Here is a 23,314-nt window from a genome sequence, read left to right on the forward strand (position 1 = left end):
AGAAAGCTATGTGGAAGGTGAGTCAATTAAAACTTTTTCATTTATAAATTACCCAGTCTCCAGTATGTCTTTATTAGCAGCATGAGAAAACACTAATACACCCCATCTCTACCAAAAAAAAAAAAAAAAGAAAAATAGCTAGGCATGGTGGTGGGCACCTATAATCCCAGATCCTCAGGAGGCTGAGGCCAGAGAATTGCTTGAAACTGGGCGGCAGTGGTTGCAGTAAGCTGAGATCATGCCACTGCACCCCAGCCTGGGTGACAGAGTGAGATTCTGTCTCAGAAAAATAATGAATAAAATACTTAGAAATAAATATACGCAAGGAGGAACAAGACTGGTATACTGAAAACTACAAAAAGATTACTGAAAGAAATTAAAGAAGACCTAAATAAATGGAAAGACATCCCATGTTCATGGATTGGAAGACTTGATTTATTAAGATGGACTACTACCCCAATTTCCAGATTTTATATAATACCTCTCAAAATCACAAAGTCCATTTTTTTGTAAAAATGGAAAAATTGACTCTAAAATGGCAACAGATCCAAAATAACCAAAGCAATCTTACAGTCTTGTAAAGGAAAGACAAAGTTGGAAGATTCATACTTCCTGGTTTCAAAACATACTACAAGACTACAGTAATCAAGATAACATAGTAGTGGCATAGGATAGACCTATAGACCAATGGAAAATCATTGAAAATCCAGAAATAAACTCATTCAGTTATGATCAATTAATTTTCAGTGTGGGTGCCAAGACCATTCAATGGAAAAATTAATATAGTCTTTTAAACAAATGGCACAGCAACAACAGGGTATCCACATGCAGAAGAATAAAGTGGGACCTATACCTCACACTATATGCAAAAATTAACTGAAAAGGGGTCAAATATCTAAATGTAAAAAGCCGAAACTGCAAAATGCTTAGAAGAAAATATAGGAGTAAATCTTTATGACCTTTTATTTGGCAATAGTTTCTTAGACATGACACAAAAAGCATAAACTACAATAAATTGGACTTCATAAAAATGTTAAAAATGTTTGTGCTTTGAAGGACACTATCCAAAAGGTGAAAAAAACAACCTACAAAATGAGAGAACATGTTTGCAAATCATATATCTGATAAGGGTCTAATATTCAGTATTAAAAAGCCTTTTATAACTCAACAAAAAAAGATAACCCAATTTTTTAAATGGGCAGAAGACTTAAACATTTCTCCAAAAAGATATAAAAATGGTTAATAAACTTATGCAAAGAGGCTCAATAGCTCTAGTCATCAGAGAAATGCAAATCAAAACCACAATGAGATATCATTTTACACCTACTAGAAGAGCTGTAATAAAAAAGACAGATGATAATAACAAGAATTGGTGAGAATAAGGAGAAACTGGAACTCTCACACTGCTGGTGGGAATGTAAAGTGGTACAGTCACTTTGGAAAACAGCTAGGCAGTTCCTCATATGTTTGAACATTGTGTTGCTATATGACCCAGAAATTCCACTCTTATAGTATATACCCAAGATAAATAAAAATATATGTCCACATGAAAATGTGTACATGGATGTCTACAGCAGCATTATTCATAATACCCAAAAGGTGAAAATAACCCAAATTTCCATCAACTAATGAATGCATACACAAAATGTATTATATTCATGCAATGAGTATTATTTGGCCACAAAAAGAAGTGATGTAATGATACATGCTACAACATATGTGTGAACCTTGAAAACATTGTACTGAGCGTCCATTTATATAAAATATCCAGAATAGGCACATCTACAGAAATAATGAGTAGATTAGTGGTGGCTTAGGGCTGGTGGGGTGGTAGTAGAGTTGTAGGGGAGGGGAGGATAACTAAAATACAAAGTTTCTTTTGATTCCACGAACATGTTCTAAAATTGACTGTAGTGTTGGCTGTACATGTCTGTGAATATACTAAAAAAAAAAAACCACTGAATCATACACTTTAAATGGATGAGTTGTATGGTATGTTGTGATTCAGTTTTAAAAAATAAATAGTTAAAAGATAACTAAATTTGCAATGGCCAACTTTTTAATCTAAGAAGCCATAAGTATTAGAGCTGAAAATTACACACACACACACACACACACAAAATTAGTGATATGGAAGTGAAACTAGGAAGTTCTAAGCTAAAAGAGAAAGACATAGGGATTTTTTAAAATAAGAGTGCTGATGGATAATGAGAAAAAGACAACAGAGGTCAAGTGATAAACAGTAAGTATTTACAAATCAAAATTGTAAACAAAATGCAAGCATGTAAAACAAGCAAACAAGCAAATAGCAATAACCTGTCCTGAGCTGAGAAATGAATCTAGGATGCAGCTCAAAAGCATTTACCAACTTAATGTGGCCAATTCCTAGACCTGTACTCGGTGAGTATTTGAATTTAAAATATTAAATGGAGAATAAAAATGACCTAAAACAATGCTGTAAGAAATACAAGTATAAAATGAGGCTAGCATGAAGCTTCTCTAGAAAATGTAAGAGGAATGTCAAAGGAATTTTAGCAGGACACATTTTTCCAAAATTTCTAGACACAGCTAAATTGCCAATAATTTGTGAAGGCAAATGAAATATTTTTTGACTCTTTGCATACATAAGCATTTATTGATTTCATTTTTTTAAATACTCAGAACAAAAATTAGCTTCCTTAAAGATAATTTTAAAGTCTTAATAACTAAAATATGAGCAAATTTAGTTTACTGGTAAAATATATTTAAAACAGAATTGTAAAAGATTGTTGTACATATTATTACAAAACGGAATGCAAATGTCAAAACTAATTATTTAAAAAAGACAAAAATTAGCTATTAATATAGTATTGCTAAAATTATGTTTTAAATTCAGAAAAATGAGATGAAATAGAGATGATGATGGAAGTAAAGGCATGAAAATTGCCTGATCTTATACAAGGAGGAATCAAGAACCATTAAATTTTTCCAGACAATAATACTTAGAAAATACATCTATAGAATGGCTGGTAACAACTAACTAGAGTTAAAAATAGAAGGGAAAGTTTACACTAAAGAAAATAAGCATACAAAATATAGTCCACATACCAAAAGATAGATCATAAAACACATAATTATGATAGAAGCATGTAAAAAACATAATGCAAGACTATCGCATCTTATGTTATATAACTAAACATAAATGAGCTAAATGATCCTATAAAATGGCAAAGATTCTCAGACTTGTTCAAATGCCAAAATCAAAATCAAACTCTGATATCTTTAAAAGAGACAAAGGGAAGAAAAAAAGTATACTTCAAAGAAAAATTTTAAACTATTCTGTTAGATGAGTTAACTTTATATTCATAGTTAACACTCACAATAAAGCTCTAATTTTTTATGGACAAATATTATAACTGAAATATAGAAAGCAAAACTAATTAGAATTACACTAGAATAAATTTGAACTAAGGGTAATATGTGAAACATTCCCACTATCACTGATTTTAACTTTTACAGGTCAAATAGGTCAAAAGATAAGAAAATTGAGGATATAATCAGCTTGATTTAGTCTATTTTTGCTAAACTTTTAAACAACAATTACAAAAAAAAAAAAGATCAGTGGCCAAAACCATCATATCTAAATACATATAACAGAGTATAAGCTGTATAATCTACATTTAAAAATTAAATACAATGTAATAGAAGCAAAAGTAAATATTCCAGAACTTCAAAAAAAATTTTGTTAAGTATCCTGTAACTACTAGGTCAAGATGGAAATCAAACTTAGGATACAGAATATTTTAAAATTAAAGAATATTTGAGAATGACATATAAAAATATGTCTTGAGGCCAATGCTATAGAGACAAATTCAGAGCCTTTAATGCTATTATTAAATACAACAGAATTATAGTAAGTAAAATTAAGTATTAAAATAATTCTTTTTTTAAATAAAAGCAGGATGAAAAGCGCCAGTTAATTAAATAGCAAGAGGATATTTAGTGAATTGTTAAATTCAAGAAATAATCCTTGAAAAAATAAGGAAATGTATAACAATATAACTGAAAAAACACAAATAGAATTAGAAATAAGGAGAATAAAATGTCAGATACGTAAGAGAATTAACACTATTATTCCAGATACTCTCTTTAATACCAATCACTGGACATGAATACGAATCGCTATTGTTTTTAGGCAAAAAGCAAAGTAGTAATCATCTATGAGGAGACAGAGGAGAGTATTAGGAAAAAAGTAAAATTCCATGTTCCTTAACATGTAAATGGGCCATTTAATGTCATTTTTTTTCTAGTAAAATTGTTGTTTGATATATGCCTAATTACAGATTTGAATTGGACTTTTTAAAACTTGATAAAATTATGCTAAATTTCCCCTGGAAAGAGTCGTACAAAATTGTCCTCTCATGTAGTATAGTAAATTTTAAAGACTTCCTAGCCAAATATTGTAGACAAAGTGAAAAATTAGAAGGTCAACCAGAATGGATTTATGAGAACCATAGCTTAGTACTTATAAGACCTTAATACAAAGGCTGGCAAATCTGGCTCTTGGGCCAATTTTTCTCTGTCATCCATTATTTTTTTTAAATAAGGTTTTGTTGGGGCCCAGGCATGTCCATTTGTTTATGTATTGTCCAGGGCTGCTTTGGTGCTAACAAACTCAGAGTTAAATAGTTGTAACAGAGACTATGTGGCCCTCAAAGGCTGAAAATATTTACCATCTGGCTCTTTACAAGAAAGTTTGCTGATCCATTCCTTAGTATAATATGAAAAGCACTGCATACCATGGGGAAGGGATTTTACTCAATGAATGATTTGGGGGAAACTGGCTCTCTGACAAAAAGTTTTCGACAATATGGTAATGATGAAACAATGGTTCCTTGGCATGACTCACATTGTACAGACATGAATGTTATGCTTTCAGATAATATTTAATGGCAAGGTAATAATTATATAACACTAAAATGTTTTTTAAAAGTAGGATCCCCAAAACACCATGAATCACAATTCGTGTTAAAAATGCATACCTGCAAAACTATTGGCTAGTGAAATTAACTCTTTCTGTATTTAAAATTTAATTTTAAGAGTACCCACTTTTAAATATTGAATCTTTATGATACTGGGTTTTAAGTTTTAATATGATTTTTAACTGGCTTTTTCGTACTAATGATTCCTTTTAATGTTTTCAATTATCAAATGTTGATAAAATGTAGAGATCATTTTTATTATTAAACTTTATAATATACACTGTTTTATAATATAACAAATCATTCACTTATTACTTTTTAAATTGTTATTTTTTAATATAAAACTTCAATGTTTAATGGAAAACTACCAGAAAAATGATATCCTGTTTATTATTATGGTCACTCATTTTTATTTCTACCACAAAGTGTTACAAAAAGTACACAATGCTCTGATTTGGGGATTTCCAGAGGGAAAAATAACGCATAACTGAACAGATAGACATATTTATGTGAATGTAACTGTAAGTAGTGCATAAAAGTTCTACTTAGTAGTTAACTCTTAGTGATATAATTTTGTTTTTTTCCTATAATTTTATTTTATATATTTTCTGCTGTGAAAATATATTTAATTTAAATTTCCATAAAAAAGAAAGTAAATGTTACAAAATAGTTAAAGGCAAAACATGTAGCCACAAACAAAAATATAGCAAACTGTTTAATCTCAAGATGCTTGATAGTTCTCATGTTCAGCATGCACTTTTTACGCATAAAAACTATGAATTCACTATATAAAATATGTATTTACCTCATTACATACAAATTAAAAACTGATATGCTTCAAAACTATCATAAACACAATTAAAGGGCCTCCTAGGAAAAATAACAATCAGCACTTGCCATAATGCATGAGATGACTCAGTATGATGAGAGTGTAGACTGGTAAAATTGTTTCTTGGAGATATCACGACAATATGTATCAAGAAATTTTAAAATGTCCATATATGTTTTTAAAAAACCAGTACATTTGCCTCAATGTAATAAGTTGCAACTTGTTCAAAGATTTAAGTACAATAATTTTTATTATAGGATTAATCATTACTATAACAAAAATTTTAAAAAGCTAAATAGCCAACAATTTAGTGATAAATAGATTCTGGAGCATCCACAGAATGAAGTCTCATAAAGTCCTATGGAGGCTCTGCAAATCATGACACCAAAGAAAATAATAAACTACTCTGGATAAAATATTAACTGAAAAGGGAAAAAATAACCAACCTATAACATGAGATATTTCTGTATTTATCTATCCATTTAGAAGGAAAGACACCAAAATGTTAACCATGCTTGTCCTTGGTGTTGGAAACATAGGCCATTTATATTTTCTTCTTTATATGTTTTCTTTTTCTTTTTATATGTTTCTTCTTTATATGTCTTCTTTTATATGTTTCTGTGCTTTCCAAATTTTCATCAAGAAGTATGAATAACTGTTCTAATAAAAACACATTTTTTTTTAAACGAAGGGCACTATAGGTTATCCATTGCAATGATAAGTCTAGAAGATCAGCCAGGGAGGTTATTGTTTTGTCAAATCTTTGGGATTTGACCCAAACATGGTCCCAATTCTGTGTTGAAATCGGCTATACCCAAATCTTTTTGATCAGTCACTGACATTTATTGAGCACCTACTAATCGTTGGGCCTTGGTTTAGCCTGAAATTGTGTGAAAGTCAAAGAGTGCATGACTTTTAGAATTGCTCATCAACAGGTACAATTTCAAAGTCAGTCCCAGGGTTTTACAGGTGTCTGAATAACTCTGGGACCACTCATATCTCTGAGCATAATTGTCTGCTCTCTGAGCTGGCACTGCATCCCAGATGGCTCTCCTTGATTTTTCCATGCAGGCATCCAGGAGCAGAGCTGTGGGGCAGCAGAATCTGTGATGACAGAGAATGATGATGTATTTTTGCCAGCAGATGCTCTTGCTTCTGTTTTGATACCCCAATATTTGGATGCAGAGAAGGACTCTGAGCATTGCTGACGGGTGTGCTCTGCACGCCTATCTCTTCGGGATCTGAATAATTTGGTGGAAAGACAATGCCTTCCCTGGAAAACGGTGTCAAGTCAGTCATATTGGAGGGTGGAAATTTCTTTATGTGATGGGAATGAGGGTTGGGGGAGGCACTTCATGGAGCATTCAGCAGTCTGCAATTAAACATCACTCCGGGGCTTTCTGCATAGGTGATGGTTGTTTCTGCATCATGGAGCAAACCAGGTGCTAGAACTTCAAATGCCAATTACCATAGGCGCTTCCTGTGGAGGAAACCTCTCTACAACTCACCTGACCCAGAAGGCACACATTTTTTTCTGGGTTAACATAAATGCTAGAATTGAAGAAATACAAAATTCTAAAGGCAGGATTGTAACATGTAGGTGAGATCCTTTGCCTCCTAAGCTTTTATCCTGCCAGTCTTTTCTGTGCCTTACCATGAAACCTGTGCTAGAAGTCTTCTGGGAAGCTCTTATATATGGCAGGGTTAGTCTTCAGGGATGCTTCAGGCAGAGACCTTCTCAATGGCTATCCTTGCGTCACATGGGCATTGGGGAGCATAAGACAGCTGAGTTAGGGTCCTGTTCAGAGTCTAGGATCAGGCGACCTGTATAGTCTAAGGAATACAGGAGTCCCTCTTCCCACTGCCAAGGACAAGGTTCCAAACCTGACTAGTGAAGCCCTTCTTCTGATTAAGGCAACATGGCTCCCTGGTTATGAGTACGGACTTCCAAATCCAATTAGTGTGGCTTTTAATACCTACTTTGCTATCCAATAGCCACAACAATGAAAAAGTTGCCTAACTTTTCTCTGCCTCGAATTCCTCATCCGTATAACAGGGATGAAAAAACAAAACAAAACAAAAATTTATAGATTAGAGTTAAATGAGAGTATGTGTGAAACTTCTGATAGACAAAGCATACTTAAAACATGGGAGTTCATCAGAAGAACCATCAACTAGCAATGCAATCAATTTAGACAATTCCCTCTCCCGGTGTCTCTGCGTTCTGATTCTAATCTCTGAGAGCTGGCTCAGAACACAAGGGTGGCCCGCTTGGCCTCTAAAGTTTGATGATTCTCAGGTCCTGTAAAAGGACACTGAGGAAACCATGAAATGCCAGGGGAGGGACCGAGGCACTGTCGCAGGGAAACCTGAGCCCACAGCGCCATCTAGCCCGCTTGGCCCACGCCCCGCTGCGCCTGCTAGTGCAACCCGCCCGAGCATCCTCCTCTTTTTATTTTTTTAAAGTATAATTACCGGAGCTTATGTTTCACAGTTAATGCTGTCAAGCCTTTTAAACTAATTGGTCTTTTATAGAAAATTTAACTGAAAATTAACACATCTTTTAATAACATTGCCTTAACTTTAATGGCTCTCTGCCTCTCGTTTATAATTGCTCTAAAATTGTCATTTTCCATGTCATAGCTGCCATTTTTTATATTTGCTAGTTTTCATGGTGTAGATTTTTATTTTTAGTATTTTTCTTTCTTGAGGGATCAAAATGATTGGATTTTTTTCCCTATTCCAGGGCTGCCTGACCTGATGTGACAGCAGTGGTCTGTCCTGAATCTAGCAGGACATACCTCCATGTGCCTGATTGACACCACTGCTAGCTCTTCTGCCTTGGGACGGCCATGGGCCCTCTGTCTCCGTGTGAGCAGTCAAAATGGAGGCTCTTGAGTGGAGTGTAAGAAATAGGGTCATGGAGCAATAAATTGTTTATATAACTAAAATCACATGGCACTAGGTTAGCTTGGACTGATAGAGAACTCAGGCCTCTCCATAATACCAGGTTCAAGGGTTTGGCCCTTAATGAAAGCACAGGAAAGACAGTAAATCATGTGAATCCACATTCCAGATGGTCACACCCTCCAGTCTTACTGACATAAGTTCATTTCTGGCAAACAGAGGCCAGCTTTCTGATATTAAAGATGAGAACATGGAACCATATCTTCTGGGTACCCCTGACTCATCTACCCACTAAACTCCCAAATATTATCTAAGATGTGTGTTCATGAAAGAGAGAAAGAGAGAGGATAAGTGCACACAAACACATAAATATATATACATATATGTACATGCATATATACCAAAAAAACTGCTTCTTTGTAATTACATGTGATCTTAAGAAATACGTATCTGCTCTGTGAAAGATTTCCATATGCCTTTGCCATTCTCCGATTAGCAGAAAGTCATAAGGGGTAACACCATTCCCATTTAACGACTGGGCCCAGCTGGGCCCCAGACAGTAGAAAAGATGTGCAAGGGCTGCCAGTGAGCCAGGATCAGAAGCTACAAGTCCTAATTCATGACCCAGTTTCCCTCCTCCAAGTCACTGCCTTTGTTCTGAAAATATGAATGCACTGGACATGCAAACTCCTGCCCTGGGCATTGTGGTGCAGTGGGCAGAGCAAAGACATACCTGGCATAACTGGCTCACATTGAAATTTCTCTCTAGCTCCGGGGGGATCCTGCAGCGGGGGTCTCTCTACAGGCTGGCATTCACACTTCTCAATGTATTGTACACTGGTAATGGGGGCCTCTGCTTTTCTCTGCTCTTTCTCTTAATACTGTTATGATATGCTTTTTCTTTATTTTCTAGATTAGGTAGGTGCTGCAAACCTAAAGCTTCATGAAATCTTATTTTCTAAAAAAAAGACAACACTCCCAACTCATGTGCATTGGAACTCATTAGCTCTTGTAGTAGGTTTCCTCTTTTTCTCCTCAGAAGGAGGTGGCTCCTCACTGCTTCTTCAATAATGATGGTTCAGCGTGGTTGGTATCTGTTTAGGAAAGGTCCAAGGCTCAAGGGAAATGGACATCATGTGCACAACCTCCTAACTCAGAGGACAAGCAAATGGCCAGAAGGCCAAGGATGCTGTCTGACCACAGACATGGTAATGCAGACACGTAAGATTAGAGGCAAAAGGCAGGAGGCTGGTAAGGACAGGAAAGTGGAATGAACCAAACAGGGAAGGGACATGAATGAAGCAGGCCTGGTGGGATGCAATAGAGAGTAGTGTGAACTATGGCTAAAGGGAGCAGCTGCTCAGCTCAAGTCAATAGCTGCTTTATGGGAATCTGGGACTCCGCTTTCTGACTCTAATTTAAAGAAGGCAGGAACCCAGATTTTATATAAAACCTTATCATTTAAAAATATTGGCAACAAATTCAATTTAAAAATAAAAACTTGAGAAATGCAGAAGTTGTCTGTAGGGTGGATGTAGATTGCAACGTGACATTTCGAGACTTCTATTACAGATCTTTTATTAGAAACAAGATATCAAGCCAAGCACGATGCCAATATATTGTGCTATTTCTTCTTCTAAAATGAGTGTATGAGGATGGAGTGTCGCACAAAAAAAATAATCAGGGGTTACACTTCAGGAATCAACTCAGTGATGGGCTCGCTGTCCTAGCCAGCGTATCCAGAAACAGTGGCATTAGGAGGATGCTGGTGGCTTTCAGAAGAAGGTGGATCCTCTCACCAAGTCTGAAGTGTCTCATCCCAGACTTAGAACTTGGCCGGATGTGGTCTATTGTACTTGGAATATTCAGTGTGGCCAGCGGCCTTGCCTTCTTGATTGCTCTCCTGTCTACCACATTCCAACCACAATGGCCTCCAGCTGCTTCCTCCAACAAACCAAACCCAGCTTGTCACCAGTTTGCAGCTTTGGCCTTTGCAGTGTTCTCTTCTTCTGACTTTTTCAGTGTCAGCTTCAACGTTACCTCTTAGGATAATTTTACTCTGACCACTGAGGGTAAAACAGGTCTCCACATCCATTCAAGCTATTTCATGTTTTTTTCAAATCAATTATCCTTATGTGACACAATTCATTTATTCACTTACCTATTTACTCTTAACCCACTAGAATGAAAGTTTAAATAACATGAGGGCAAGGTCTTCATCTTTCTTTTCCACAACTGAATCCCCAGCATGGGGAATCATACCTGCTGTCCAGTAAGTGCCCAATAAATGTATTGATTATAAACACTAGCAACAATAAATACATACAGAGCTTGTCATGTGCTAAGCACTGCTCTAATTGCTTTACAACCTTTACCCATTTACTCATCTCTGCAACCCTGTGACAGGTACTATTATTATCTTCATTTTAAAGATGAGAAAACTGAGGCACAGAGAGGTTAAGGTTACATAGCCAGTAAACAGCAGTTCCGGAATCCAGACCTAAGCCATCTGGCTCTTGAGTCCATGTCCAGTATTCACTTTCCAGGGTCCTAGTGGAGCTTAAATTGGGGCTAGGGTTGGGAGAAAGTGAGAGTTGGGTGAAAAAGAAATCTGAATACTCATAAGTGAGTTTGATCCCTAAAAACAGAGAGGGTTCCTTTCATCTAGTGTGACTGTGTGCATCAAGATGGTATCATTCTGAAAAATACATTTCTAAGTTGTGATCTTCTTAGAGACATATATCCAAAAGCCTAATTATTCCCTCTCATCCTGTGTTTCTGCAGTTGATTTGCGAGATAAAGCCACAGGGCCATGTCTGTAACATTCTGATCTGTTCCAGGGATGCCTGTGATGAATCAAAATATTATTCTTTTAACAAATGAAGCAGTAAGCAGCAGGAGTTGGGTTACAAAGGACAATATTCAGAGAATGTTTAGACACATGATTAAATGACAATTTGGGGAGGAGTGCTAGAAAAAGGAGACTGTCGACACCTGAAGAGCTTTGTGTGTGTTGTGAAGTTGCTTATGAGTGAATGCCTGCAATGGAAGTTTACCTCTGTCTCCTGCTGTTTGGAGGAGTCTCACTTTCTCAATTTATATTCCTGACAGCCCTTTTTGTTCCTTCTAGTTACTGCCTTGGCACTTGACTAATCTGCTTTTTCATACATTAGGGTTGGAGTAGAATGCAAAGAAATCACAGGTAACATCTTATCAAAACGTCTAGATCCAACTGGATTTGTGGACTCAGACCCTACTCAAGACCTCATTACGAAGTTTGTTCATCCTAGACAATGAAAATAAGACCTGGAATAATTTGATAGGCATTTTGATTAATGATTTGAAAAGTTACCATCAATGAGTTACTTAAATATGTCTTGCTTCAACACTTAAACCAAGGGTATTCACATTATTGTCCAAAAGATCCGATAGTGTAGCTAAAGTGCCTCGCACAGTTCTGGGCACTTAGTAAATGATGCTGCTGATGATAAATACAATGACAGTTACCAGATTTCTAACACCCTTTTATCCCAGGCTAGAATGCAGAAGACAAGCTGCTGTCACACTATTGCATCCAAACATGCCTTACCACACTATCCCAAACATTTTTGTTTGCATTTCAAAGGAGATGGGAGATGGCTTGTTTAAAATTTTCAAATCAATTCACTTTGAATTCTCATTTGAATTTCCAAGAACTGACTACCTACTAATGATATAGATGCTTGTGCTACTCAAATCCAGATGGGTCCCCACCTCCACCCCGTGGCTACCATATGCCCCTTTGTGTTGAGAAGAAGTTCTCTGGTGTTCAAATCGATTTTATTCCTTGGAACCAGGGCTGGTTTCATGGGTGTTCAGCCTATGTGATTACACAGGGTCTGTTCTCAGATGCATCTATGTTGTTTTGTTTTGTTTTGTTTTGTTTTGTTTGATTTTTTGAGACAGGGTCTCACTCTGCCACCCAGGCTGGAGTTCAGTGGCTCTATATCATCTCACAGCAACCTCCACCTCTCAGGCTCAAGTGGTTCTCATGCCTCAGCCTCCCAAGAGCTGGGATTACAGTTGCGCACCACCACACCCAGCTAATTTTTAAAATATTTTTAGTAGAGACAGGGTTTCGTCATGTTGCTCAGACTGGTCTCAAACTCCTGGGCTCAAGTGATCTGCCCATCTCAGCTTTCTAAAGTGCTGGGATTACAAGTGTTAGCCACCGCGCCCAGCCCCAAGTCTCTTTTGTTTTAATACTCCGCTGTCACCATTTTGAAATTCTTAATAACCCATGAAAAGTGACCTTGCAAATTACGTAGCCAGTCCTGCTAGAAACATACTGAATATCTGATATGTAGAAACATAAACAATTTTATAAATTTGGAATTTAAAAAATGTTATCAGAGTATTTTGTAGTTCTGAAAAAAAAATTCTACTGTAAATAGTTTAACCAGCACTTAGAATAGTCTTTCTGAGATCTCTGTAATTAGGATCAGAACTAAAATAAAAATTTCTAATGAGCTGAATTACCAAAATCCATTTGAAACTGGATTTGAAGAATATGAGGCCTATGACTGAGAATACGGTGTTCTTAGGAATACATCTTACAGCTTCTATCATTCCTTCTGGCTTGCTCAAGGAGTTTGCCCAAACTGAGCCCAACATCACTGGCTGGTAGAAAGGTTAGCCTTGGTGTCAGCAGGCCATAAGAAAGATCATGAGCCCCAGGAAACCACGGGGGCCCTTTTCCAAGGACCATTTTATCTCCCTGTTGGCTTGGAAAGCCATGGCATGGCATGAAGCCCAGTCAACCTTAATTCAGATGAATGTCATTTCACAATCACTTTTAAATCCAAAGTTCTGATTTTTAACTAAGATATGCTTGCAGCTGGACAATGTTCAGGCATACAGAATAACCCAAATTAGTCTTAAAAAGCTGTATGTTTTCTTTCCTCAAATAGAGGTCCTTCTGGGACTAGCATTATTTAATGAATAGATGAGACTAGTGCATAATTAGCATATCAGTTGTTTAGCATATTCAGGAGAATAACCTTCAGCACTTTAAGAAATATATGTGTGTAAAAACTCTGAGTTCTGTTTATGGTTTTAATGTGTTCAGAAAAGCTCTTTTTCATGGATTCTCCAAAGGTCAGTTGTTGTTCAGCCTATGTCTGCATTTTCACAAACTGAGAATTTGAGAACTCCAAAATAAAAAGCTTTTCTATATAACAAATAAAGATGCTCAGTGGGAAGACTTCATAATACCCAGGCTATTACTCATTCTAAATGTCTCCTTCTGCCTTTTGCAGTGAAAGATGGCTCCATTAAGTTGGGACCTATTTTTTAATTGTTATTTGTTTTTTGGTCGCAAAAGTGAAAAAAAAAAAATGCCTGATTGCAAGATGTATGTCAAGTTATAAAAGAAACCAAAGCTGTGTTTGATCCCTCGGCCAGCCCACCCTCCTCTCTCTGCCACTAACTCCTCCCTGCAGCAGATACCCTGCCAGGCCTTGCCTCCATGCCTGGTTCTCTCCCAAGGACTTCAGTCTCAGTGACAGGTCTGGTAGTCACCTTTGACCCACTGTTCTCTCCACCTCCTACTCATGTTCAATCTCTACCCACAACAGCCAAGGCAATCCCCTTAAAACATGAACCTGATTATGTCACTCTCCAACCAAAATCCTTCAATGCCTTATTATTAAGAAAAAGTCCAAAACCATGAAAATGGGTTTCAAGGTCCTGCAGGTCTAACCTTGGCCATCCTCTTGCACCCTTGTCTCACCATGGCCCAGCCTCACAGGGTTTCTTTGCCTTCTTTGAGAGCCTCAGGTTCCTCCCTCCACCATCACCAGGTTTTGCATTTGCTCTCTTTCTTCTTCAGAGAATACTCTTCCCCCAAGATCTCCCCTCTTTACGGCTCAAATTTTAGCATAAAATGTACAACTTCCTTGGGGAATCTTTCTGGGATCCCCAAGACAAGGTCAAGTCCTCACCTATATTTCCTCCTAGCCTGCCTTGCCTTCCTTGCACTTGAGGAACTTATAATCAAACATTTACTTGTGTGATGGTTTTATAATGTGGGTCTCCCCTTCTAGAGTGTAAGCTTCCAGAAGTCTTGCTCTTCACTGTGGCCCCAGTGCAGCCCAGGGCCTCAAAGGTTGGAGGTGCTCCATTGGCACATCCTCCACCCTTGAGTGAGGAGGAAGGAACAGAATAACTCACCGCGCTCATGAGCGAGTCCAGGACACTGACGGCAAACGCTGTCCCGCAGGCAAAGGGCTGCGTGAGGTACAGTTCTGTATCGGGGTCATCATCATCGTCTTGGTCCAAAAACTGAACATTAGTATCATTCACTGGAAAAAGCATAAAATAAGAATTAGTTCTGAAGACCACACACAGGTAGTGAAGCCAGAGGGAGACCAGGCTACTGGTTTAGAAACACTGAAGTCATTGAGAAGGAAACAAAAGCATGGAAGAAGCTGTAGATGGATCTTTGGCTGAGGGCGCAGTGGGACTCAATGGACTGTTCCTGTGTCACTGTTTAAGTGTCTGAGACCTGGAGAGCAATGAGTTCGAGCAGGCTTGCCCCAGGGCAGGCTGCTGGAGCACCAATAGACTGTGCTGGTCAGTCCTTTGGCATAGTTTTAGGATCATGACCTAAAAACACCTTCCAGTGCTTTTTGGTAATGAAGTCCTTTGAGAGATGGACATATTTCAATGATGAGCAGCCATGCTGGGATAGTCATTTTAGCCACAAAGAAAAGAAAGCAGCTTATTGGGAGTAAGGAGCGCTGGAAGGGGAGCACAGCAAGGCAGATAGCAAGGAATGCACCCGCAGGCCTATCCCACAGCCTACCCACTGGGATTGGCCTGGGTAGTTCCCCGGGGTCCCAGGCCCTAAATCTAGGTCCACACCCAACAGGCCCTGTTTAATACACAGGAAACCCCAGGTGGGACGAATGCCTGGCTGTCTCTTGCTGCTTGCTGACAAGGACTTGCTCTGAATTTTGAGTTGCATGGGGACGTCCCATGTTCTCCCTTTCCCCTCCTAAACAGCTCAATCTTTTATGTGCTTGCGTTCAAGCAGTTGCAGCATCGGATGCTGTATTTCATTTCCATCTGAGGATTCCTCAAGGACTCCTCCCGCACGCACGTGCAGACTGATTAGTTGTGTCACTCAGATGTCTTTAACTTATTAAAAATTAAATGACAAATTAATTTCCATTCCCATCTTGGCTTCGGAAATTATCAGTTTTGCAGAGCAAGTAATAGGGGAAAAGTCGGTGAGGGGATGGAAGAAAGGGGCACTCACAATTTCTGGAATAATTATTGTGCTTTTAGGAAGAGAACAGATGAGGTTTCCTTTCCCTGATTCCTTTCTAAATGTATCAACAGCTAATTCTGTTTTCTAGAGTTACTGTTTTAATTTTTTAAGCAACTTTCTTGGTAACTCTTCTTTAAAAAAAAATAACAACTTTTGTTTATTGTACGAAGCAGAATAAATGATACTAGCATGAAAGGCTAGGCATGGAATTAGTATTTTTAAATGACACCATCTTGTTTCCCTAGAGAAAGATTCTAATGGGGGAAAATCTTGGCTCTGTTCTTCCAAACTTGGTCACATTTGGGTCCCCATTGTTTCAGCAGCAATTGAATTGCAGGCTAGTGGTGAAAGTCCAAAATCCAGGCTCTGACAACTGGGCTTTAGTCCAGCCTGTGCTGCCAACTTCCTTGGGCAAAATATTTCATCATTCTACACCTTAGTTTCTGTCTCTGTAAAATGGGGGAGTTATAGCAATTCTCTCATGAGGCTATCAGGAGGCTCGTACAAATGGGATTGTGCCCAGAAAGCCTGGTCCAGCATCTGGATCATGCCATGACTTGATAAATGCCAGCTGCTATCATGATCTCCCTTCTGACATTAAATACCTGTCCACCCATTACAGCATGAAAATGCCCAGCTTCCCTCTGCCTCTCTTGGAAACACTGAAGTTCTTGCTCAGGGGTCTTTCAAGAGGTAGCTTTTCTTCACCTGCCTTCACTTGTCCAAAGGGATGTTGAAAGTCACTGTTTAGCCTTTCTGATTTGTGAATCAGAAAATGTAAACTGGAGCCCACATATGGAAGAATGTGGTTTTAGTTACTTGTAATAGCCACCAATAGTATGTGTGGCAATGCTCCAAAAAGCACAGCATCTGTTATCTCTTATCAGGAAGACGGGAAAGGGTTGGTACCAGATATGGAGGTGAAGTGACTCCAAGTAGTGGGAGGGGACTCCAGATTGTCAGTGAGCTAGGCATTTGGGGTCATGGGAAAAGCACTCCAAGAGACTAGCCAGGGTCCAGTGAATACCCTGTATATTGTTCTGAAATACCCAGTCTCAGAAGGAGAGCAAGCAATGCTACCCAAGGCCTATTTCACAGAACAGTAATTATGTGGGTGCTAAGAGGTACTCAATAATCACCCCAAAGCATATGTGGTCAAACACAATTGGAATAGTCAGGTGAAACAGCTTTAACACAGTCCTTTCTTATGAGACTCTGGGGAGCCTTTGCTATGCTAACATTAATTGAGAGTCTCCAAGTAGATGAAGAGTGGAATGTGCTACACAGCTTTGAAAGCCTGTGTGGCCTTGGTGCCCTCTGTGTCTCTTAAAATTCATTATACTGGCCTGGCATAAGGCAGAACACATCTCAGAACATGTAGATAAATAAGAAGTATTCGTGGGGGATGTGGGAGGTGCAGTGGTCTGAGGAGGGTGCTATAGCAGCTAGAGAAATAGGTTTCAAGGCAGAAGATAAGGGTGGTGTGAGCACCTCAAAGATTCTCTGAACACAAGGAAGAAATCTGGTGTAGGACAAAGGCTTCTGGAGAGTCAATGATGCTAATCAAATATCAGAATTGTTGCCTTAGGTTTGGGGCACCAAGCTTTTCCTTTTCTACTAATGACAAATTAAGATATCCTAGTTAGTCAGCTGCACGTGAATTTCAAATAGAAAATGAAATTCCTGGCAGTGAGGATTCTGAAATGCTGCTGTAGGTTTGTGAGATGGAGATGTTTGGATTAATTTTCCAACCAGAGGTGTGGACCACATAAGCCCTGGGTCTCTTATGGCCCTCCAGTTCTGAGGAGAGCAATTCAGAAACCTAGGGCTTTTAAACAACTACACTAAACACGAAAAAAACACCCATCCTATGGTTGGAAACAGAAAATAGTGTGATACTCTCTGACCTGAGTGAATTTGTCCTGATAAATAGCTATACCTACAATAATACGGTGTTGAGTGGTGGACAATTTATTCCTTAGTTTCTAGACACCTTGCAAGCAAGATTACTGTGTTGAAAGTCTGCTCCCTTATTTTGAAATATATTTTTGGGCCAAGAAAATGGAGTGTTCATTTCATTTGTGAGTCATGTGAAGGCAGGTGCTCCCAACTCTCTATCCACTCCTCTGCTGAGCAGCACTTTTGCTGTCTCTATTTAGAAGATCAATCCCCAGTTCTGAAACCAGCTGCTGATGGGTGCCCTTCATGGAGTTATTAACCAAGTCATGGGGAAGTGGGAAAGAGCCTGATAAATGCGGTCATGACTGGAGGCCTTTATCTTCCACCTGAGTCCATTGTGAATCTCCCAGAGAGGGTTCTGGGCTGGGAGTGGGGGCCAGAGTGCAAGGCTGCACCTGGGTGGCTGCTAACCTTATCCTCTGCACCCTTCTTGAAATCTGCCTTTAGTAAAAAAGGTACCCCGAGGGACCAGGGGTTTTTATGGCTTCAGAACCAGAGCTTCTGAGAAATGCCCTAGTAGGGGGGGAGAAAAAGGCAAATAAAGTCAGAATAAAGAAAAATAAACAGCTGGAGGGAAGGTGCCATCTTAGGTTTCTTATCTTAAAATTTTGATATTCTCCTTTGACTTCCTCTGAGAGCTGTGAAGACATGTCACTCAAACTGACAGTGTATTGGAAGAGGAGTAGAAGGGAGAAGGCGGGAGAGCGGGGTGACAAAAAAAAAGTGGGGAAAAAAGGCTCAGGCCAGAGAAAATGAATTAGAGCAAAGATGCTTTGGAAACAACTGCCAGGTCAGATGGGTGTGATCAAAGGTTTACTGATGCTGTGTGGGGAAAAAAATCATTAAGAAAGGCCAGAACAAGACAGTCGATTCCAACCAGAGCCACAAATAAAACACATTCAAAGCAGTGCCATGGGGTAGCCTTTCTGTTACAGCCGGCGAAATAAAAACAAGCTGATGATAGTTGGAAACACCAACAACAGAACAAAAGGAGATACTGATGTGAAGGAAAACAGTGCTTCTTACCCAGTTCAGTTATCATTAGAATGTGCGTCCCACTGTTTTTTTCCTGATTGACTGATACCAAAGGCAACTTGCCCGGTTTAGCTAATTGGATACAGCATTTAAGGGTTGGGGAAAGGGAGTGGAGGAAAGTACAGAAAAAGAAGAGAGTGAGGGAATAACAGAGGAAACATTCTCAAGTAAAGGGACCCCGGACCACAGGTAGTTTGTATTTGTCTTGGGGGAAGAGGCCACTCTACAGTTTTGCACACTTAATAATGGTCATAGGGAGTGCCATGGCCAGGTTAGAAGTTAGATTCTATTGTCCGACCAACATGGCCCTCAAAACCCCATCATTTTGGGGGCCAGAATGGCATTTGCTGAAAATGGCTTTTGGCTGAGATATTCAACTATAATACGTTAAATGTGGAGTTATTACACATTAGCCCAGGGCTTCTACCTTGTTTCCAAAATGGGTTTGGCTTAGATCCGAGGCTTTGCATATCAGTGGAGGGCTCAGATTGTAGGAGCTGTCCAGACAGAATGCTCAAAAGAGGTTCTTACAGTAAAAATCACCAGAAAGAATCCATGAACTAAGCCTTTCCTCCTTTACTCTCCATTCCCAATTGTATGCCCCAATTGCAAATCCATCATCTCATGCTCCTTTGCAAACAGTGACCAGCATGAAGGAAACTGTCTATTCATCTCAGAAGAAAGATAGATCAGTTTTCCCTTCCAGTAATCTGCCATATTTCTACCCATACCTTTCTCCCAGCTCCCTCAAAACAAACCCCATAGCAGCTACAAAGTTGAAAGGGCTAAGAAACAAACCAACCTCCTCATATCCTTTGTGGTTTGAAAGAGAGAACAAAAATCCCCCCCAAAGCTGACATTGACCCCTACCTAGTTCAGTGATGATGGGGATGTTGACCCCAGTAGTGATGGATGGTTGACGTAACATCCCGTGCACTGGGCTGTTATCTGGAGAGGATCTATCCATTCCTGGAGGTGTGAACCCTGGAGGGAAACAGAGGAGGAATAAAAATCAGAGAAGTAGAAAATTTGGAAAGAGAGTACGCTATATACACACAACCCAAAAATGTAGCTTATGCATTATTCACAGGTCAACAATTAGTATTCCCAGGATAAACTCTGATGAGTTTTTTATTCTTTAGGAGGACAAGGTAGGAAACCATTATAATCGTAACTCACTTCATAGTTCCCTAAAAAGTCCGGACTCCACACCAATTATTTATTCTGCTCATAAATTTTGGCTCCCATCTCTTTCCAGGGACACAGGAGAATTATCCCCTGTTCCCCCTTGCAGTTAGATATGGCTATGTGACATATGAAATGCTCTGGCCCATGAAAAGTGAACAGAGCAATGCATATCACTGCTGGTTCAGGTATTGGATGGCCATCTCTCTCTTCCCAGGCCATGGCAACTGTGAGGACACAGGTTACCATGGAGATGAAAGCTCGACAGCATCACTGGACAGTTGCCCAGACCCACAAAGCATTCTGAGTGAGTGAAAAATAAAGCTGTGTTGCTTTAATCCTCTGAGATTTGTTTGTTTGTTTGTTTGTTGTTACCACAACATAACCTAACCTGGCCTGACTGTTACCGTAAACCAATCAATTTCTTATCCTCTTGCTGGCGAGTGACTTAGGCCTCAGTTTTCACAGAGTTCTGGCCAATGGGAGGTGTAAGGAAATCTTCCTGGGGCTTTCAGGAAGTGTTTCTTTGCTCTTAAAAAGAAACACATAGGAAGAGATTCTCTTTTAATTTACTGAGCACTGTTTTATGTGCCTGTAGTGTCAGGAACTGAGGCACCAGCTAAGGGCATAACTAACTTAGTGATATTGGCTCAAGTGAATGACAGGAAAAGCTGTCCTGGAGTTCCTGGGGCAAGCAGCCTGGAGCCATCTCACCTCAGGATTTCTCCCTATGTGAGATTTTATACACATAAACACACACACACACGCGCACACACACATGTATTTATACATATACATACCCACAATATAATACGATGTACATATTTTTTCTGTTTAAGCTAAATGGAGAAGGAGTTTACTTGCACCTAAATCCTCCTGACTGATGTATATGCCACCTGCTTACAGCTGATCCCTTGAACTTCTGAGCGTGCCCAACACAGACCACATAAGGTATATGTGGACACGGGAAAATTGGAAAGCAGCCTGCTGGGTCTCCAATTTTGCAGTTTGGGCTTCTTTGGGTCTCAGGTCCAAGTCCCAAGTACATACCTGGATGAGGTTGGAACAACTGTAACTTTTAGTTTAGTAAGAGTGAGAAATATCCTGGCTAGGCAGAATGGCTGCCTCGTTAAGGTTTTGCATAGACACATATCAATATTAGAAATCCATTTACCTCCTGCATTCATCTGGTGAAAATTATTTTTTCTAATGAAGCATATGGCATCTCCACGCAAGTGGCAAGACCCAGTGCACTTACATTTAGATGACAGGCAAGCATTCACATTCACTTCGGTTTCTCATTTTTGCCCTCAGCAGAATGCTACATGGGCTTATCAATGAATTAGGGATGAATTTTAGGAACAAAGTCACTCGCTAAATTTCCAAGGACAAAACTCCAAATAGATTATTATGTGTCCAGATCCCTGACTCACTTTCCAGCAATGTGACAAGATTGTGTTGAGTCTGGCATTTTGGCTAGGTGTGAGTCAGGAATGAAATAAGGGAGCTCAATAATTGCCTATTGTTTTGGAGGTGCATAATGCATAAAATGCCAGAGAAATATAAAAGGGTTTTCTTACTTTCTGCTCTCCTGTGTATACATTTCTTATCACTGAGTGCCATACTTTCAAAAAGAAAAACAAAGTTTTACTTAATATCCATTCCCTGACTGCACTTAAATTGACTCTTTACATTGATATACTATGAAAAGGGTAAGTCATTTGATTGACATTGTAGTGTCCATCTTTTCAAACTTTGGAATATGTGTTTTTCAGCCAACCACATAACCAAAAACATGCATTTTTAAATGCTAGCTATTTTCTTCCTCTAGAATGGTGAAGGGGAAACTAAACTGTTTTCATCAGAAGTTTCATTCAAAAGCATGAAAAACTGGAAGTGACAGCTGTGCAGATTCAGTGGATGTGACGTTTTTGAATTTCTTCAACTTGACAAGTAAACACCTTAAATCGGTAATGCTATATGCATAATACATGGCCTGTATTTTGACATCCATCATCAAATGCTGACTTGAGAAAATACGGGTTTGTACGTCAAGGAATAGCACCCGTAAAGCAGGGAGAAATGCAGGTCACACGATATTAGGAAAACTGTATTTCATTACAGAACTCGCAACAAGCCACAGCATCCTTTTATTTCATCTTATTTAAAGATTCCATTTTCAGCTGTGAAAAGACTCAATTCCTTTGCATGAAACCTTCATTTAGAAATGACATGCTTGCTTCATAGGCTTCTTTCATTTTGCTTTCATATTCCATTTTCCCCTTCAGTCACCAGGCCTGGTTCCATTAGCATCTGCAACTGACAGACTATGGTGGGTGTCCAAAGACATCTCTCCGTTGAAGGCCTGACTCTCCCCCATGCGTGACTCCCCAAAAAAGTGTGCTTTTATTGGCAAGAAAACTTCATGCCTCTTTGCTTCCCTACTTTTGCTTCCCTACTTTTCTAGTCACAAATTTTTAAAAGAAAAAGTCAACAACAACAGCAAAATTGGTTTCCTCTTTTTCCCTGGTATAGAGTTATGTTAAAAGTGAACACAATTTATTAGCATTGTTTCTTTCTTAGGGGTTCTGATATGGGAAAATGATAGTCAGAAATGGCAGGATGCCCCCGATTCCTTAAATGGCTTTGGAGAGAAGAGAAATTCAGGCACCTTCCATACAGGGATGAGGCAATTCAGCCTTTGATGCCACAGGATGGTGTCCACCCCATTCCTCATAGCTGCATTTGATAAAGGGGCAGGTCTAAACTGTGGCCCAGTCACTGATCGTCTTGCTCCCCTTCTCATTATTGCTTGCAGCCATGGTTATATCGTGGGTAGCACCTGAAGTCTCTCTACATTAAACAACACCCTAGTTCTGCATGTGAAAGCACTGGCACGTGGAATATACTCCAGGGATCTACAGCTAGAGAACAGTGAAACTGGGAAACACTCCCTTCATTAGTTAAACTAACACTTGGGAAATTAATTTTAGAAACAACCATATATTTTGCCAGAAAAGATGACTAAGAATATCACCATCAGAGACGTGGAATGAGAAGTCCTCAATCAGGAAAAGACTGAAGTTTAAATCATCCACAGTCAAAGCTATCATCAGATGGGCTCCT

At 38.9% G+C, this 23,314-nt stretch overlaps 1 protein-coding gene and 1 long non-coding RNA gene across 17 annotated transcripts in view; one reads left to right on the forward strand and one right to left on the reverse strand.

The window, feature by feature from the left end:
- Window positions 1-23,314, reverse strand: part of KCNMA1 (potassium channel, calcium activated large conductance subfamily M alpha, member 1) — a 770,521-nt gene that overhangs the window by 16,625 nt on the left and 730,582 nt on the right. For 12 of the 16 annotated variants that reach the window (XM_011974877.1, XM_011974876.1, XM_011974875.1 and 9 more), the window contains 2 exons: window positions 19,874-19,987; window positions 14,908-15,038 (listed from right to left, as the gene is read on the reverse strand). In XM_011974877.1, the coding sequence (XP_011830267.1) occupies window positions 14,908-15,038; window positions 19,874-19,987 (245 nt within the window). Of the gene's footprint in view, window positions 1-14,907; window positions 15,039-18,994; window positions 19,076-19,873; window positions 19,988-23,314 lie in introns of all 16 variants that reach the window. The other 4 variants (XM_011974871.1, XM_011974870.1, XM_011974867.1 and 1 more) reach the window with 1 other exon arrangement.
- Window positions 1-23,314, forward strand: part of LOC105535685 — a 93,289-nt gene that overhangs the window by 5,671 nt on the left and 64,304 nt on the right. The window contains exon 2 of the long non-coding RNA XR_001005480.1: window positions 6,862-7,080. This is a non-coding gene — a long non-coding RNA (uncharacterized LOC105535685). The remainder of the gene's footprint in view (window positions 1-6,861; window positions 7,081-23,314) is intronic.

The sequence above is a fragment of the Mandrillus leucophaeus genome, unplaced genomic scaffold (genome assembly GCF_000951045.1).
Source record: "Mandrillus leucophaeus isolate KB7577 unplaced genomic scaffold, Mleu.le_1.0 Scaffold15, whole genome shotgun sequence".
In the NCBI taxonomy this organism is placed as follows: domain Eukaryota; kingdom Metazoa; phylum Chordata; class Mammalia; order Primates; family Cercopithecidae; genus Mandrillus; species Mandrillus leucophaeus.